Genomic DNA, 19523 nt, shown 5'->3' on the forward strand with positions numbered 1-19523 from the left:
ATAAGCAAAATTGCCGCATTTGGAGTGAAGAGCAACCAGAAGCCGTTCAAGAACTGCCCATGCATCCCGAAAAATGCACTGTTTGGTGTGGTTTGTACGCTGGTGGAATCATTGGACCGTATTTTTTCAAAGATGCTGTTGGACGCAACGTTACGGTGAATGGCGATCGCTATCGTTCAATGCTAACAAACTTTTTGTTGCCAAAAATGGAAGAACTGAACTTGGTTGACATGTGGTTTCAACAAGATGGCGCTACATGCCACACAGCTCGCGATTCTATTTCCATTTTGAGGGAAAACTTCGGAGAACAATTCATCTCAAGGAATGGACCGGTAAGTTGGCCACCAAGATCATGTGATTTGACGCCTTTAGACTATCTTTTGTGGGGCTACGTCAAGTCTAAAGTCTACACAAATAAGCCAGCAACTATTCCAGCTTTGGAAGACAACATTTCCGAAGCAATTCGGGCTATTCCGTCCGAAATGCTCGAAAAAGTTACCCAAAATTGGACTTTCCGAATGGACCACCTAAGACGCAGCCGCGGTCAACATTTAAATGAAATTATCTTCAAAAAGTAAATGTCATGGACCAATCTAACGTTTCAAATAAAGAATCGATGAGATTTGCAAATTTTATGCGTTTTTTTTTTTAAGTTCTCAAGCTCTTAAAAAATCACCGTTTATTAAGACATTTTTAGATGGTTATCTTCATGAACCTTTTATGATATTGCTAAGTCAATATGTGTACCAACCGTCGCACAGTTCGTTAATGTGGAACCCTTTCGCACACTTTGGGAAGACCTGTTAAATTTGCATTCCCAAATTCCTAGAATGAGGGTCCAGGTTTCTACTAAACTCTTCCAGAATTTTGGGCCGCAGTAAGAATTGTTAATGGTTAGCAAAAAGGGAGGTAAAACTTGTTGTGGTAAAATTTACCGCAACAAACTTAGAATCGAATTGTCTTAAAGCCCACCTAGATGGAAATGCATGTTTTGTAAGAGCTTGCTAACTTGAAATAATACTGATGGCTTAAAGAGCTGCAGATTTTTTAGTAAAAACAAAGACTTAACATAGCCATATAAAAAGTATTCTAGAGGCGTTTTGTAGCAAGCATTAGGGAGACAGTGGAAATTAAATTGACAAATTATATATTTTTCAAACATTGATGCACACGTATGATTTGTGATAAGTTTCGGCTTCTTGTTAAAACTAAATGTTAAAAATGTTTGCAAATAAAAAATAACTCAGTATGACACAATAGCTATTGCCGTTCACAGTAACGTGAGCTCTTTTTTCATTTTGAAGGAAATATGGATTAATGATGTAACTAAAGTGTAAACATCATAAAATAGTTAATTTTGTAGGGTTTAGTAATGATTCTTTAACGGAGATTGAACTTCTTGATGAAACCATTTATCCAGTATTGAGCTTTACCACTAATAACTATAAAATGGACGAAATGTCTTGTGAACTTCACGAATAGATTTATATTTTTGAGATTAAATTTCCACAATTTTGAAGCATTTTTCTTGCGATTAATAATTAAATGATAAATTTCCAAACCAAACCTGCCAGGTAAGATTAAGTTCCAAATGTACCGTTAAACATTTTAAAACTTCCCGCAACGTCTCTAATGCAACAAGAAGCCTTCAGAAAATATGTTTTAGAAAATATGTTTAAAAAAATTGTCCGTGCATACGTACGTTCGGAATACCTTTAGTCGTCTACTCTATCTCGAGAGCCCGCGGATATATCGACTTTTTTTTACAAATAATCAAAAGATGCAAAAAAGACTTGCAAGCAAATTTAGTGGGTGTTTTTTTTAAACTATTTCAATCTAAAAATAGTGGTTGACCCCAAATATCTCACGAACCAATAATGCTAGACTTAAAAATGGTTTTAGATTATATACTGTGACGTGATAGCAAATTAATACAATTTTGAAAAAAAAAATATGTAGGAAACATTGTCGCCTTGAATACTGATGCGAAAAAATGATATTACCTCCAAAACCCATCGTATGCATCAAAAACTAACGTTTTTGATATCTACCATGCTTTTTAGTTATAATAAATGACAATAATTAACAGTTTGTAAACACAAAATTACTATAAAGGTAAGGACTTCCCAGTCTGACTTAAGTATTCATAGAGCATCAAAGTATTGGTAGTCCTGGCGTAATATTGTCTGAGTATGTTTTGTAGTGGCGAGTCTTTCTTTTATTTTGCAATAAAAATTGAAATTGGTGGTAACACACACAAGTTGTTGTTGTTTCATTCTAAATATTCAATTGTAAATTCGGCAAGCAGCTGCCTTAAACTGTGAGTATAAAATTTCATACAAAAACCTCCTTTGAAATGGATCATGTTATTGTTTCCAAATCCAATAAAGGTGGAAAAAAGTTATTTGTAAATGAATATGGCAAAACTATCGATGATGCTCGAAAACAATATTTCTTATAAGATAAAATTAATTTGAAGCAAATATTTCAAATTTTTGAAAAGATATTTGAGTCGAAAATCAATTTTAATAACTTTTATTATTTTTTTTTAGGTTTTTATTTTTTGTAAAAAAACTGTCAATTCGATTTTTCTCAAAATTTTATAGATGTTAAAAGCATTATTCTTCGATGCACAAAATTGTTTTGGAGATGAAATCATATTTTAGTCGAAAAATTTTAGAGGTGACAAATTTTATTTTTCAGTTTTTTTGATTTATAAAAAAAACCGTTAAATGCATTTTTTTCAAAAAATATGCTTTTTGATATCACGTTACAATTTATACAATAAAATTTAATTCAAATCTCTAGCGTTTTTGGTTCGTAAGATATTTATTGTTAACCAAAATTTTCATCTTGTTTTAAAACTGCTATTTAAAAAAAAAACACCCACGCAATTTTCTTGAGAACCCTTTTTGCATCTTTCAGCCTTATTATCTGTATAACAAAATTTATTTCAAATCGATATCTTGTTATTGAGCTATGGAGGACGAAAAAAACATCTCGAACGTACGTACACACGCGCGCACGGACATCTTTCGAAAAATCTTTTATTTCGACTTTAGGGACCTTGAAACGTCGAGAAATGCCAACATTTTCAATTTGATAAATCAGACCCACTTCAATAACTTCCTATGGGAAGTTAAAAACACCTTCAAAAATAATTGGTGACAATTAGTTTTTGATTCAAACAAATACTCATATCAAACATATTTTATTATATGCAAAATGTTGTTGTTAAATTTTAGTTATTTTTTTTAGAAAAATCCAAAAAAGAGGCTGGTATGCGACCCACACTGATAACTTTCCATTCCGTCTGTCGATTTGTCTTGCTTAAAAGTTTGTAGGTTTTCCTGTTTTGTTAAAAAAATGTTTAATGAAAAAATGGACTGTTGGATTTTTATAAAAAAGGTATTGAATGTCAAAAACAATATTTTCTGTGAGATAAAATAAGTGTAAAGCCAATACTTTTAATTTATAAAAAGATAATTGAGTTGAAAGTAAAATTCTACCAAGTTTTAGTATTGTTTTTTATTAGGTTTTGTTTTTTGTTAAAAAACTGTCAATTCGTTTTTTTTTTTTCAAAATGTTAATGAATATTGAAAACAGTATTTCTTATAAGATCAATTCGCCAATATTTTTAATTTTTGGAAAGATATTTGGGTCGAAAATCAATTTGTACCATATTTAAATAGATTTTGTAGGTTTTTATTTTTTGTAAAAAAAATGTCAATTTGATTTTTCTTAAAATTTAAATGAATGTTGGCAAAATTATTTTTTTAAATATGTTGTTAAAATTAACAAACCGAATTATATTATAATATTAAACTATGATTTAGGTTGGCGGAACAACGATTCGCGAAATTCAACAAAACAAAACTATAAGAAAAACGAAATGATTTTAAATAACAATGGGTAGGTAGCCGGCGCGCAATTTATGTTTTTTGTGACCACAGAAAAGAAAAAAAACTTTTTATTTATTCTTTATTGGGCCACAGGCCTCTTACGCTTTATTTATTAATATTAAATATAACAAACTAAGAAACCAGAATGATCCGCCGTCCAAGCGTCGCTGCGATCATTGGGGTTACATACGTATTATTGGGCTCCGCTGATCGGTTATGACTTTGCTTTTATATTCTTTTAATGCTGACATTGCATTTAGTGGGTGATTGAGCTGTTGACCCTTTATTGCTGATGCCGCACTTATTGGTTGGAAGTGCTGTTGACCGTTATTAGCCGATGCTGCACTTTTTGGTTGATCGTGCTGTTGACCCTTCATTGCCGACGCTGCACTTATCGGTTGCATTGTAGTTGCTGCTATATCATATGTAACTCCTCCTCGGTTTGAGTAAGAATTCTCCTGAATTCTATAATTTACTTGTTTTACATTGTATGTTTTATTATACATTTTATTGCAAAAATAGGTTATGCTTACTGATATACAAATAATCATTATAATCATGCTAATGTTTATTACATATGATATATTTTTATGAAATCTTAACTCATTAATTTCTTTTATATTTTCAAAATTATTTAAAACAATATCATCAAAAGTGATGGTTTTCTTAAAAGAAGTATTAAAATTATTTTCGGGGTAAAAATATTTTTCTTGAACAATTGTTTTGTTATTATAAAAAATTTCTTTTAGCAAATATATTTGACAATTAAAAAAATTAATAAGATAATTGTTGTTTAATACAATTTCTCTGTCATCACAATTATGTTTTAATTTTTCTTTGTATGCATTTTTTACAATTAAAGTTTCATCATCTATTATTTGTATTTGAGTTTTGTTGTTATGTCTCAATTTACAATCTTTAGTTAGGATACAATGTTTGCTTGGTTTTAATTGTTGCACAGTTACATCATTTTGGTATACAAATGTTTTATTATTAATTTCTATTATATATTCGTTTTCGTAATCAATTTCAAAATGTTTATCATTTGGTAAAGGTAAAATTAACTTTTGTTCTACTGTTACATAATTTCTTGGAATTTTAATGGCGATTATGAGAAATTTGTTTTTGTATTCTAGTACACCCATTTTAATTAATTTAAGTTTATGCAAATCAATTTCATATTCATTTAGTTCTTCCAATGTCAATATACTGGGGTGTATTATATTATATTTTGCTGATACAACATTATCTTGAATTTGATTTACTTTATTTTCTATAAAACGTAATTTTGTCATTTGATCTAAAAATAATTGGTTTTTTACAATTTTTGAAATAGAATTTTGTATTCTGTTATAAGTATTCAGGATTTTTTCTCTATCATCTAAAATTGTTTTTTTTAATGTTTCTATCGATTCATTAAAATTTTTATTTATTTTAATTTGTTCATTTATTGCATCAATGGCATTATGGCTGTTTTCTTCTGATATTCTTAAATAGTTCCAAATTTGTTCCCTATCTTCATTATCCATGGTTCCGAAGAGCCATCTTTCTATGTTTCCGACTACGTTTATTAAACCTCTTCTAAATCTTCTCTGTTCTTTAGGTGTAATCGACTTAATTTTTGCTATAATTGTTTCTATTTCTTTAAATATCATATCTTTGTTTTCGATCTGTAAGTGTTTAATGTTAGTTTGTATGAGTGTTATTGTGTTCAGAATTTCTTCTGGGTCTATAATATGTAGAATTGTATTTGTTTGGTTAGTAATTTCTAGATCTTTAATTTTTATTTTTAAATAACCTGTTTGTTCATTAATTAGTGTTGTTTGAAGTATGCCTTGTGTTGTTTGTGCTACTAATAGTACTAGGAGCATTATTACCTGAAAATTTATAAGGTCTTTTAATATTGCTAATGTGTACGTTATTGAGATTTTTAATTTTATATCTAGGTTGTTCTTTATGTCGAACATTTTTGTAATTTTTGATTGGTCCTACTTCTCTTTTTTCTGAATATGTTTCGCGTTTTTCATTAAGTTTGTTAATTTTCTTAACTTTCGTTTGTTGGATTCTTTCATAAAGTACTAATTCATCAATTTCTTCTTTAGCTATTTTAGGTGTGGTTTTTATCGTGGAATGATATCTGTTGTTATAATTATCTAGAACTAATTGCAATTTCATTTCTATTGATAAATCTTTTTCTTCAATGCCTGTTATTTTTTCTAAAATAGTTGAATGCAATCTTTCAATATCCGCATTCCCTGTGTGGCTATTAGGTTTCGTGAAGTGTATTTCGACCTCGCTTCTATTAAGAAAATCTAAAATATGTTCTGATTTGAATTCGTTATCTGATATTATTTTTTTTGGTTTACCGAATTTTGAGAAATGTTCAATAATATTTGCTTTTTTACTTCTCCAATTTCTATCGGTTATTACATACCCTACTGCAAATTTTGTAAGTTTGTCGATTATAGTTAGAAATGCTTTTTTCTCAATGTGAAATATATCTAAATGTATTATTTCATTTTTATGTTTTGGGGTCTCTGTTAAGTTATATTTTGGTTTAATGGGATTCCTATCGTATTTTATTTCCTGACACTTTTTGCAATTGTTAATTACTATCTGTATTTGCTCGTGAAGTTTAGGGAAAAAAATTTTTTCTTTCAGCGTGTAGTATGTTTCGTTTATACCACTGTGCATAGATTCTTTAGTGTGATAGAGGGAAATCTGTTTGTGAATCTCCTCCTCGGTTTTGATTTCGGCTGCTCTTTTAGTACATTTAATGAATTTTATTTTGTTGTTCATGGAGAATAATTGAATTATAACTTGTTGAACTTTATTATAGTCATGATCTTCTACCTCAGAATATATACCTGTTGTTCCTTTCTTAGTTACTCTAATTAGAACATCTTTTATTTTGTCCACTCCTTCAAGAGGATTCAGATATATAATTCTACGTTCATGCAATATTTCTATTTCGTTTGTTATTCTACTGTAAGTTAGGATTAATTGCGTTTTATATTTGTTAACAATTTCCTCTTTTATTCCTATATGATCTAAATGCTGTTCCTCGACTGAATGAATTGTTTCCGTAAGCTCCATATTAGATTCTGAATCATTATCCTCGTTTATTTTGGGAGTGTTTTCTAATCTACTTAGGAAATCTGCTACTTTATTCTCTTTCCCTTTTAAATATTCGATTTCAAAATTATACTCTTGAAGTTTCAAAAGCCATCTTTGATTTCGTTGGGAGAACTCCTTTCCTTTATATTTGCTATTTAGATATTTTATTGGAATATGATCAGTTACAATTTTAAAATGATTTCCATATAAATATGGTCGATAATAGTTGACTGCGTAAACAATTGCCAGGAACTCTTTATCTGTTACACTGTACTTTTGTTCGTGTTTATTAAGGGTTCTGGATACGAAGCATACCGGGTGCCCGTTTTGGGATAGAACAGCGCCAATGGCATAATTGCTTGCGTCTGTTGTAACTACAAAGGGTTTGTCATATTCGGGATATTTTAAAATTGGGTGTGAAGTTATTAAATCTTTAAGGTTTTCGAATGCTGAAATATATTGAGGGTCTTTAATATTAATTGTTTCATCTTTTTTCAAATATCTTATCATAGGATAAGCAATCTTAGCATAATCCCTTACGAATTTTCTGTAGTACCCAGTCATCCCTAGGAAACCTTTAAGTTGTTTCTCTGTTTTTGGTATCTTTAAGTTATCAATTTCTTTTACTTTGTTAGGATTTGGTTTAATCCCTTCCTTAGTCAAAATATGACCGAGAAATTCAGTATCTCTTTTCATAAAGCTACACTTATCTGCTTGTATTTTAAGGTTATGATCTTGTAATTTTTTAAATATTTTTTCTAGAGAATGCATATGTTCTTCTAATGTTGTAGAGAATATTAAAATATCGTCTAAGTAGACTACGCATATTTTATTTATATAATCACGTAAGATATTGTTCATAAGTCTCTGAAACGTTGCAGGTGCATTCTTTAACCCGAATGGCATCCTGATGTATTCATATAGACCCGCTGGAGTAACGAACGCTGTCTTTTCAATGTCTTCTGGTGCAACTAAGATCTGGTGGTAACCTTTTGCCAGATCTAATGTGCTGAAGTACTGTGATTTCCCTAACTTATCCAATATGCTGTCTATATTGGGAATTGGGTATTTATCATCTACGGTTACTTGGTTCAACTTTCTATAATCAACGACAATCCTGTATTTTTGTATGCCGGTATTGTCAAGTTTTTTTGGAATAACTATTATTGGTGAACTGTAACGACTGTTACTCTTTCGAATGATTCCTTGTTTCTCCATTTCTTCCATCTGCCTACGTACTTCGACTTCATGTTTTGGCGGATACCTATATAGTTTAGAGTTAATTTGTTGGTCTGTGGTAGTTTTTATTTCGTGAACTACTGTAGTAGTGTTTGTTAATTGATCGCCTTCTTTGAAAATCAATTTTTTATATTTATTTAAAAGCTTTTCTACAGACTCTTGTTCTATTTCATTGAGGTGATTTGTTTGAATGTTACAAACTTCACTTGTTTCCAACACATTAACTTCTTCAAGTAATGTGGTTAAGAATGGAAGATGTATACCATTTACTAAAATAACTTCCTCATTTTTTAAGTCTATAGTTTTTGCATTGTTCCTTATCCAATCCATTCCTATTAGGAAATCGTAAGGTTTATTTAATTCTACTTTTGTCCATTTCATTCTTGCATTGCAAGGTTGATTAAATTGTATTGGACATTTTGTTTTTACTTGTGCTGTTTCGTTAACAATACCATTAATAGTATTAATTTGAATTGGTGTATCGTTAATATATTCGTAAAGATTTGAGGGAACTCTAGTTGAATTTAATAGGCTAATGGTTGATCCTGTGTCAATCAATGCTATATAGTCTGTTTTTTCAAAAGTTAATTGTATGCACATTTTTCTTGAATCCGAGGCTAGTTGATAAAAAACTCGTGATTCTCTATTTGATTGGTTTCATCTTTATTACTTAAATAGTCTACTTCCATAGGTTCTATTCTAGCCTGTCTTGATCTATGTTGACCTGAATTTTGAATGTTTTGGGGATGGTTATTATACCCATTATTTCTAGCTTGGCCTGATGCATTATTATTTCTTATTTGTCCTGTCGGGCTATTCCCATTAGGTTGATTTTGATAACTGTTTCTATTAACTTGATTTTGATTCGTATAGTTATTGTTTCTATTAGGATATTGATTAGTGTAATTATTGTTTTTAAAAGGATTTTGATTAGTGTTAGTATTGTTTTTATTTGGATTAGTGTAATTGTGTCTGTTGTTTTGGAAATTTTGAGGAGTTGTGTTTTGGAAATGATTTCTAGGTTCAATGTTGTGTGTTCTTTCAGATCGTAAATTATATTCATCCTGACCTATATATTTAAACAAAATTGTTCTAATTTTTGATAAATTGTATTCATTGTAAATCTCTGCAGCTAAAGCTCCTGCTGTTACATCTTTTATTTTTAGAATTAATGCACTATTTAGACAGTTAGCAATTTCTAAACCATTTTTATTGAATGTTGCACATTCTGTTATATAATTAATAATATTTTGTATCTTATCTAATAATTGACTTATACTATATACCTTTATACTATTAATGCTTCTCAGGATTGTTGCTTCGTCTTTGGTTGGCCGGAAGTGTATCTTCAGTTTTTGCTTGCATTCCTCCCACGATGCTGGTGCTTCAATTGCTAGGAAGTTCTTTGCGATTCCTCCGATTTTCTCATTGTAGACAACAGCAAACACTTCGTTAATATTTACCGGTCCAAATTCTTCTATAATTTGGTCTATCGTCGCGATAAAAGAAGGTAACGTGCCTTGCTTTCCCGTAAAGTTCTCTACATATTTTAAACGTTTTTCTATTGTAACTCTTATGTTCCGCACTGCATTATTCTGACTGTTTAGAATTTCAGTCAGTGTTAGTAGACATTGTTCCATTATAGGTTGTGCCATTTTGGTTTTTCAATTTTTTAAAGTGATTATTAGATTCTTACTTTATTAGATTACACTTTATTATAATCACAGTTTTCACTTCGATAACACAAGGTTTTTGGTTTTTTAATTTTTTAAAGTGATTATTAGATTCTTACAGTCACTTTATTATAATCACAGTTTTCACTTCGATAACACAAGGTTTTTGGTTTCGGATGCGATTATTAGCTTCTTAAAGTCACTTTATTATAATCACATACACTTTGATATTCCGTGGTTATTGGTTTCGGATACGACTATTAGCTTCTTAAAGTCACTTTATTATAATCACATACACTTTGATAATCCGTGGTTATTGTTTTTTATTGAAAAGTTTATTTCTAAAACAAAACACTGAGATTTCTTTTTTTTTTCGTTTCACTATCCTCTAATTTATATTATAGAGGACAACCGACTGCGCCATTTATGTTTTTTGTGACCACAGAAAAGAAAAATAACTTTTTATTTATTCTTTATTGGGCCACAGGCCTCTTACGCTTTATTTATTAATATTAAATATAACAAACTAAGAAACCAGAATGATCCGCCGTCCAAGCGTCGCTGCGATCATTGGGGTTACATACGTATTATTGGGCTCCGCTGATCGGTTATGACTTTGCTTTTATATTCTTTTAATGCTGACATTGCATTTAGTGGGTGATTGAGCTGTTGACCCTTTATTGCTGATGCCGCACTTATTGGTTGGAAGTGCTGTTGACCGTTATTAGCCGATGCTGCACTTTTTGGTTGATCGTGCTGTTGACCCTTCATTGCCGACGCTGTACTTATCGGTTGCATTGTAGTTGCTGCTATATCATATGTAACTCGCACGCCCCCACAGAAGGAAAGACGACCAAAGATATATTCTTCGAGCTCTTAGACAAAACATATGAACAGTGTCCTAGCTACGATATTAAAATAGTCCTGGGTGATTTTAATGCCAAGCTAGGAAGGGAAGAAATCTTTGGTGGAATAATCGGAAAGAACAGTCTGCACGGCAACACTTCCGAAAACGGATTCAGGGTCATAGATTTTGCTGCGGGGCGAAACGTCATGGTAGCCAGTACGCGTTTTCCACACCTCAACATCTACAAAGGAACTTCGACTTCTCCAGATCAATCTACCGTCAACCAGATTGACCATATTACGATCGACGCTAACACGTTTCCAGCATCATGGATGTCCGAACTTTCCGAACTCGACTCGGACCACTACCTCTTTGTAGCCAAGGTAGCACTTCGGATTTCCAGACCCAAGGCAAAACAGGGAGGTGCTGGGAGAAGATACAACGTGGAACGGCTACAATCGCCAAATCCTTTTCCGACCGAGTTACAAGTAACCTCTCCCGAAGTTTTCTGCCGCCAACACAAGGTATCGAAAACCAGTGTCAACAGTGCCAAGATGCAATCAGAGAAGCCGTGTCTGATGTGCTGGGATTCAAACAGCCACCAACAAAGAACCCCTGGTTTGATGAGGAATGTCGGCAGGCAAATCCCGACAATATGAACAAATTCGTAATTCATAAAAATTTCGAACTCGAGCTTTTAATAAAACATGACAAAATCAAAAATTGTGTCCTTCGATTACGTCCGTCTTTCTGTTTGTCCATTTTTTAAAAAATAAACAGATAGGTATTTTTCAAACTTCCTCTAAATTTTTACAAAACTCGATATCTCAGAAAGGGGTCACCATGTATAATTAAACACTAAACAACTGCAAAATTTAAACATTTTATTCCAAAAAATCATTTTAAAAAAGATTGATTTTTTTTTTAAGCAAAATGTCCTTACAATTTTTGAGAAAAACTTTTTTTTGCAAACTTAACATTTAATACATATTTTTAAACAGAGTTTTTGGAAGGCATAAGCAAGTTTAAGCACGCGAAATTAAATATCGAGTTTTTAATTAATTTTAGAACTTCGTCAACAAATTGTCCATTAGAAATTTTCACTGTTTAATTCAAAGGAATTTCGGCACTGTTCTAAAATATGTTTTTTGATTTTTTAAAGTAAGTGCATTTTTTTAAATATTAAATGCTAACAAAAAACAAAAACTAAATTTGTGCAATTCTGATGATATTTTTGTTCTAACAAAATAATAACAACATATTATGTTAAATGTTCGCTTCTCAAGATATCTAATAGTCGAAATCTAAACTTTTAGTGGTACATCATCTGTTGAAGGTTTCAAAGGAAATGACCACACGCTTAGTCCAAAAAGTCTCCGTACAGCAGCCTAAATTTACTGTTTTTTTAATTTCCTATAGGAAGTTATTGTAATGGGTCCGATTTGTCAAATTGAAAATTTTGACATTTCTCGACGTTTCAATTTCCCTAGAGTCGAAATAAAAGATTTGTAAAAAGATGTCTGTGCGTGCGTGTGTAAGTACGTTCGTACGTCAGTTCCGTACGTTCCCGACGTTTTTTTCGTCGTCCATAGCTGAACAACCAGAAGAGATATCGACTTCAAATAAATTTTGTTATACAGATAATAAGGCAGAAAGATGAAGAAAGGGCTCTCGGGAAAATTGCGTAAGTGTTTTTTTTACCATAGCAGTTTAAAAAAAAGGTGGGCATTTTGGTTAACCCTAAATATCTTACGAACCAAAAATGCTAGAGACGTGAATAAAATTTTATAAAGTATATTGTTACTTTAAACCAAACCAATATATTTTTTGAAAAAAATTCGACTAACGGTTATTTTTGTATATCAAAAAAACTGAAAAAAAAAAATTGTCACCTCGAAAATTGTACGAATACAAAATGATTTTATCTCCCAAAAACTTTTGTGCAACGAAAAATAACGTTTTATACATCCGGAAAAATTTAAAAATAAAATCGAACTGACAATTTTTTTTATAAAAATAAAAACCTAAAAAACAATCCTCAAAATTGGTAAAAATTTAATTTCTAGTCAAATATCTTTTCAAAAATTTGAGATTATGGCTTCCAACTAATTTAAGCTTATAAGAAATATCGGTTTAACCATTTTGAAATATTTTGAAAAAAATCGAATTGACAATTGCTTACAAAAAATAAAAATCTAAACAAAGAAATTAATAAAAGTTGGTAAAAACTGATTTTCGACTGAAATATCTTTTCCAATCTTTGAGATATTAGATTCAAACTACTTTTATCTTTTAAAAAACATTGTTGCCAACATTCAGTAAAATTTTGAGAAAAACCGAATTGACAGTTTTTTTTACAAAAAATAAAACCTACAAAAAAATACTAAAACTTGGTAAAAATTACTTTATACTCAAATAGCTTTCAAAAATTAAAAATATTGTCTTCAAACTTTTTATTTCACAGAAAATATTGTTTTCGATATTCAGTAGTTTTTTTTTAAATATCACAGTTCCTTTTTTCATAAAAAAATAAAATCTATAAGAAATAGTACGAAAAATTGGTAAAATTTGATGTTCAATTCTTGATATCTCTCAAATTAATTTTATTCATTTAAGAAATGCTAATTGGTGAAAGTTTGCTACTAAAAATGTATTTAATTTATTTTCCTTATAAGAAAAAAACTGTTGATAATTTTAAAATTTTTAAGAATAATTCAACTAACAACTTTTTTAACCCACCCCTACAAACTTTTAAGCAAGACAAATAGACGGACGCGATGGAAAGTTATCAGTGTGGGTCGCATCCCAGCCTCTTTTTTTTTTAAATACTAGGAATAAATTGAAAAACCAAAGTGGTTATATTGAAAAAAAAAATTTAAACGCATTTTTACCAAATTAAAAAAATTGTGATTGTGTTTTTCAAAATCTTGTTGTTATAATGTTGTTATAGTAGATACTCATCTCATTTGGACTATGCGTATGTAAACAACAATATTTTGTAAAGAATGAAATAATCTTGAAATAAATACCGAAAAATATTCAAGTGGTAATAAAACCATTAGTTGAAGTTAAACTAATTTTGTGTTAATTGAAGTCAATATAATCATTGGTTGGCTTTATTTTTTGATTGATAAAGTAAAAAGAACACTAATTCATTTTCTTTGAAAGTCCTTTTCCACCTTTTTGATGTTATTATCTGTAAAACGGAATTTATTTTAAATAGATATCGTAGCCCGTTCTTGAGATATGGTGAACCGAACAGACGGTCTCGAACGGATTTATTAAAAATCTTGGAGCGCATTCTTGATTACCATATTAGAGAAATCCTAGTTGGACGACCTCTCAAAAGCTCTCAGCATGCTCATCTTAAGGGCAAATCTACGTAGACTGCCCTCCATGAGGTAGTGCGTACTGTAACACAAACCATCCATTATAAAGAATTTACTCTTGCCACCTTCCTAGACATAGAAGGTGCTTTAAACAACGTCCTTACCGAATCCATAGAAGAATCGCTCGTTAAGTTTGGTGTAGAAGACTTCATTCGAGAATGGATTATTTCCATGCTCAGTGGTAGGAAGATTCGAGCCACTCTCAAATCATTGTCTGTAATGGTCAAATTCTATCATTGTCTTCCAGTGCAAAATATTTGGGAGTTATACTCGACCCTAAACTAAACTGGAAACTAAATATTGAAGGACGGGTTGAAGAAGGCCTGTGTTGCCTTCTACGCCTGCAGCAAAACTTTCGGCAAAAAATGGGGACTTCAGTCGTAGATGATTTTATGGATGTACACAGCCGTAGTACGTCCAATCTTATCATATGGGTCGATTGTGTGGTGGCCTGCTCTTAGCAAAGCCTATAATATTGATAAGCTAAAGAAGGTTCAGAAAACAGCTTGCGTGGGCACCACAGGGGCCATGCGTACTTGCCCAACGGACGCCTTAAACGTTATTTTGGATCTTCTACAAATCGACCTTTTCATTAAATACATAGTTTCCTGCAGCGCTATTAGGCTGAAGAAACCAAACAGCTGGTTGTCAAAACCGAATTGAATCCCTCAGATATTATCTCGGTAGACACTCACTACTGCACTCCCACTTTAAGCCTTAGTAAGGGTTTTAAGGTAATTTTTTCATCCAGAGAAGATTGGCATGATGACATCGCGTCGATAGGTTTCGACACAACCATCTTTACTAACGGCTCAAAGATGGAGTGCGGAGTTGGTTCTGGGATCTTTTCTGAGTTCCTAAATGTGGCTAAATCCCTTAGGCTTCCTGACTTTGCTAGCGTTTTTCAGGCTGAACTGCAGGCAACAAGGGAGGCATGTAAGATACTTAAACAAAGCTCAAACCAAAACCGAAATGCGGCTATCTTTACAGACAGTCAGGCAGTTGTCAAAGCGATTAACTCGGCCACATCCTCATCTAAATTGGTCAAGAAATGTGGCGATGAGCTTGCGAGCCTGAATATTAACCTCGGTGTCACCCTGATCTGGGTTCCGGGCCATAGTGGTATCGTGGGAAATGAACGGGCTGACGAGCTAGCAAGGCAAGGATCAGCCCTTCATAGCTCACTTGCGGAAATGGTTAACATTCCTCTTGGCGCTATGAAGGGTAAAATCTTTTCTATCTACCAAACTGAATCAAACCGAAGGTGGAGCAATTTAACCAACTGCATTATATCTAGGAAGATGTGGCCCACCTATAATAAAACCCGTACAAACGATCTTCTATGCAGGCCAAGGCAAGACATAGCCAGGATTGTTGCGGTTTGTACCGGACATTGGCCTATAGGAGTTCATGCGGAGAATTTGGGTATCTCCTACAATACCTTTTGCCGTAGTTGTAGTGACCAAAGAGAAAGTGAAACGATAATCCATTTCCTCTGCAAATGTCCTGCTTTGGCAAACACTAGAATGACATACTTTGGTAAAGCATTCTTTCACGAACTTGATGAGCTATCTGAGACAAAGATTAGAGCCCTAATCTTTTTTTACAATGTGACAAAATGGCATAATCGCTATGAAGCTTCTCTATAAATATGTCCCTTTCAATCAATTGGTATTAAAACGACGCACTACCGTGCTAATTGGATCTCAGGCTAGGTTGCCTTGAGATCGACATTTCTACCTACCTATCTTGCAAAAATACTTTTGAATGTACATTTTTGTTTTCAATCTTTTAAGGTTTTTAACTCAATTTTTTTGAACATTTTTTTTTTATTAAATTTATCTTAAGAATAAGTGCATACAATTTGATAAAATGTGTGGCTTTATTCATATTATTTCGAAAATAGTACGAATTTAATTTTTGACTTTTATGGTACTAAAAAAGGATCAATTTTGAAGCGGTAAGGCACATATGTACAATGTTTGTTTGCTTAGTAAAGAATTAATAGAATTTAATAATTATAATAAAAATTAAAAACTTAAACAATAATTTTCGAAAAATGTTCAAAATTCGTTGGAAACACCAGAAACGATTGCATATTATATTTAAATGATGCACAAAATAAGTTACAATTTTTTGACTGAATCATTCACAGTTAACAAATTTGTAAGAAAATAACAAACCCCAAAACGTCTTAAAATTTTGCAATATTGATTGTTATTGTTTTTTTGACTTCAAATAAATGTATACATACGTGGGTATAAATAAAATTGTTTCCTTTATAGTTTAAACAATTGAATATCACTTTCATAAGTCAAATTTTAAAGTCAAATCGTTTCTAATTTTAAGATTTAAAAATAAAATTGTTCAGGTACAAATAATGGCATCATTTGTACCTATTTATTTAAGAACTTCCATTAACATTAAGTATTTCCAAGTTTCACTAAGATGTCAAGTTAACTAATTACGATTTCACAATTCGTCATATGCTTTTTAAAAACAAAAATAACGTGGGCGCAAATATGGCACGGACTTATAATTTCTTTTAAAAGCTGAACTGTATACCTTAACTCAGTATCTCATTAAAATTATTATTATTGTAACAAATAATTAACTGAAATGACTTCACCTTTTAGAAATTAGCGACTTCTCAAACAAATATTCAGACGTAGACGTATCTACCCTTTACACGTTCACCCATTAGCAATTTAAAATCTTATATGCAACTTGTTTAATTCAATTATAATAAAATGTCAGTCAAACGAGAAAATTGGCAGCAAATTGATGTTTGCAGTAGCTCAACAGTCAAAAGTCCATTAAAGCGTTAAGACTTACAATCAAACTTTATATACTCGTACATATAGATACACTTTATACCTATATACGACTTATGTAGGTATAAGTTAATTCAGGTAAGATGTCAAATACACTAATCGTCTTGGCCAATCGAGCGTGTAAGGCTTCAACAATGCCCATGCCCAGTCAATAATTCAAAAAATTGAAAAATCCATTAACATACATAGGTATAATTTCTGAACTTGATCTGCTCCTTTGCCCTCCTCCCGTCTTTGCTTTCCTGATTTTTGAATACAATTTAATTTCATTAATAATCCGCACAGACACCGTCAATGAATTTGAAGGAACAACAAAGTGGCTCATAAAGAAAGAGTGTCTTGATTATGGTTCTTGAGTATTTTATAACTTTGTGAAACCAAAGGAACAACAAGTGCGTAAAATAATTATTCAAATCAATTGATTTGGCTTCTCCGTGAAGACTGAAGACTCGAGAAGGAGCGGAGAAGTCTGGAACGAAGTGAATTCATTTAGTGTGATGGTGGAGCCTTTTCAATAAAGTTATAGACGCGAAGTGCGAGGATAAATCCCCGTAGTGATTGGCAGGTTGATGTCTTGATCTTTTATATTCACCATACTCTCGCCGCCGCCTATCTATAAACTGAGACGAGACGAATTTATCTTTTTAAAGGGCGATATTACAAATTAGGTGACTGGCTTTCAGACGTTTTGTTTTGTTTTCCTTTTTTTGTTGTTGTTGTTAAGGTATATAGATTAATTCAGATGAGCATCATCTGTCAATTTAAGGTGCATCTGTTTAATTATACATGATTCTTAATGCTGTGAAAGCGTAGAATTAAGTTCGTCCTGAAACTGATGAATCTACAAAATTAATTGAGATCTTTGAGTAAGTTAATGGAAATAAACTCTGAGATAATAATTATCATTATGTAGTATTAGTAGTTTGAGGTATTTTAATTGATTTCAGATGGTGTTTAGTGGAAATTTAATATTTGAGAGACCAACAGGTATATAGGGAGAAAGTTATTAATCATTATATTTCAAAGATGAATAATAAAAAGACTCTCATTCCATTGAGGTCTAATATATAATTAATCATGTTAACAGCAATAAAATAATGACACTATTCAATTGTTTCGCTAATTTGTTTCGATTTAAAAATTTTGAATCTTAATGAACTTCCTAGATATTATCAGAAAGTTATTGTAATCGGTCTGCTTTGTCGTACATTAAAAAAAATTTTGAAATTTCTTGACGTTTTAAGGTAATTACGGTCTATAAATATTAATTTAATAAATATGATTTAAAATCATGAAAAATTAATACATAAATAAACCAGCATGGTGTTCAAATATGCGTTTCGCCCCGATGCAATGGTTCGGCTCATCAGAAGATGACCATTACATCTTATCCTGACTCATATTTTCTCGAATAAATCGAGAATCCATATAATATGAGCTACATAGAAATACTGTGAATTATATGGTTGCTAAATATTAAGACCTCATACAATAATGACAACGGAAATAGTATTTAACTAGAATATTTAACGAAAAAAAATGATATAACTATCAAAACAGTTTTTTGCTAAGAATAATAAAGATTTTTTAGTTAGGTATCATTTTTTTTGGGAAATTTCAATTGATGCGTTTTTTTTTCAGAAAATGGAAAAACTTTTTTTTTACACAGATGGGTCAAAAAAAAAGAAGGGGTTGGTGGGGGTGTGTACTCTGAACGACTGAAATTAAGTCTCTCATTCTGCCTTCCCTTTATTTTGGCGATAAAGGAAGTCTCGTCCTGGCTTAAAAAAAACAAACTCTACTACAAACTCTATAACAGTCCATAGATAACTGTCTATCATCTCTAATTGAGATCCCTACTTGTAAACAGCTGCTAATGCAAGACGCTGCGAGGAGGGCAGGCACCAGGTGGAACAACATCACCACGTGTCAAGCCACAAAAAACAATTGGCCAACACTGGATTTAAAACGTTCAAGGTGCTTGCTCTCTCTAAGCAGATCGCATAAGCTCGATAATAGGTGTCAAAACCGGACACTGTCTAATAGAAAAGCACGCCACGAGACTAGGCGTATTCTCAAATGACTTTTGCAGAAGCTGTGTGGACGAGGAAGGGGAAGAAACGGTTCTTCATCTTCTCTGCACATGCCCTGCTCTGACTCGAAAACGCAAGAGTTACCTAGGAAAATTCTTTCATAACGATCTAAACGATCTAAATCATATCGGTATAATCAGCCTCTCACGTTTCGTAAGGGACTCTAACTGGTTCCATTGAGCTTAGGAGGAAGCCTCGAGATTCATGTGGTATCACAATGGGCCTAGATGTGTAAGTTTATATCTAAGACAGCCACTATAACCTAACCTAACCTAGAAAAACCTTCAACGATTGTTCACACAATTGTCTTAATTATCGTTATTATCGTTAAACTTCTATCAGCTTACAAAATATATTAATTTAAACATTAAGTCAAATTTTAAGAATGAAGATCAATTGGCAGCTTGTTTTTTTTTTAGGAATTACAAT

The 19523-nt window shown here is 31.8% G+C and overlaps 1 protein-coding gene across 1 annotated transcript in view; it reads right to left on the bottom strand.

Moving 5' to 3' along the window:
* Nucleotides 1-19523, bottom strand: part of LOC129950419 (uncharacterized) — a 144650-nt gene that overhangs the window by 107895 nt on the left and 17232 nt on the right. The window contains exons 4-6 of the mRNA XM_056062361.1: nt 10516-10806; nt 7915-8590; nt 4093-4367 (exon numbers count right to left, since the gene is read on the bottom strand). Coding sequence (XP_055918336.1) covers nt 4093-4367; nt 7915-8590; nt 10516-10806 — 1242 coding nt within the window. The remainder of the gene's footprint in view (nt 1-4092; nt 4368-7914; nt 8591-10515; nt 10807-19523) is intronic.

The sequence above is a fragment of the Eupeodes corollae genome, chromosome 3 (genome assembly GCF_945859685.1).
Source record: "Eupeodes corollae chromosome 3, idEupCoro1.1, whole genome shotgun sequence".
NCBI classification, from domain to species: domain Eukaryota; kingdom Metazoa; phylum Arthropoda; class Insecta; order Diptera; family Syrphidae; genus Eupeodes; species Eupeodes corollae.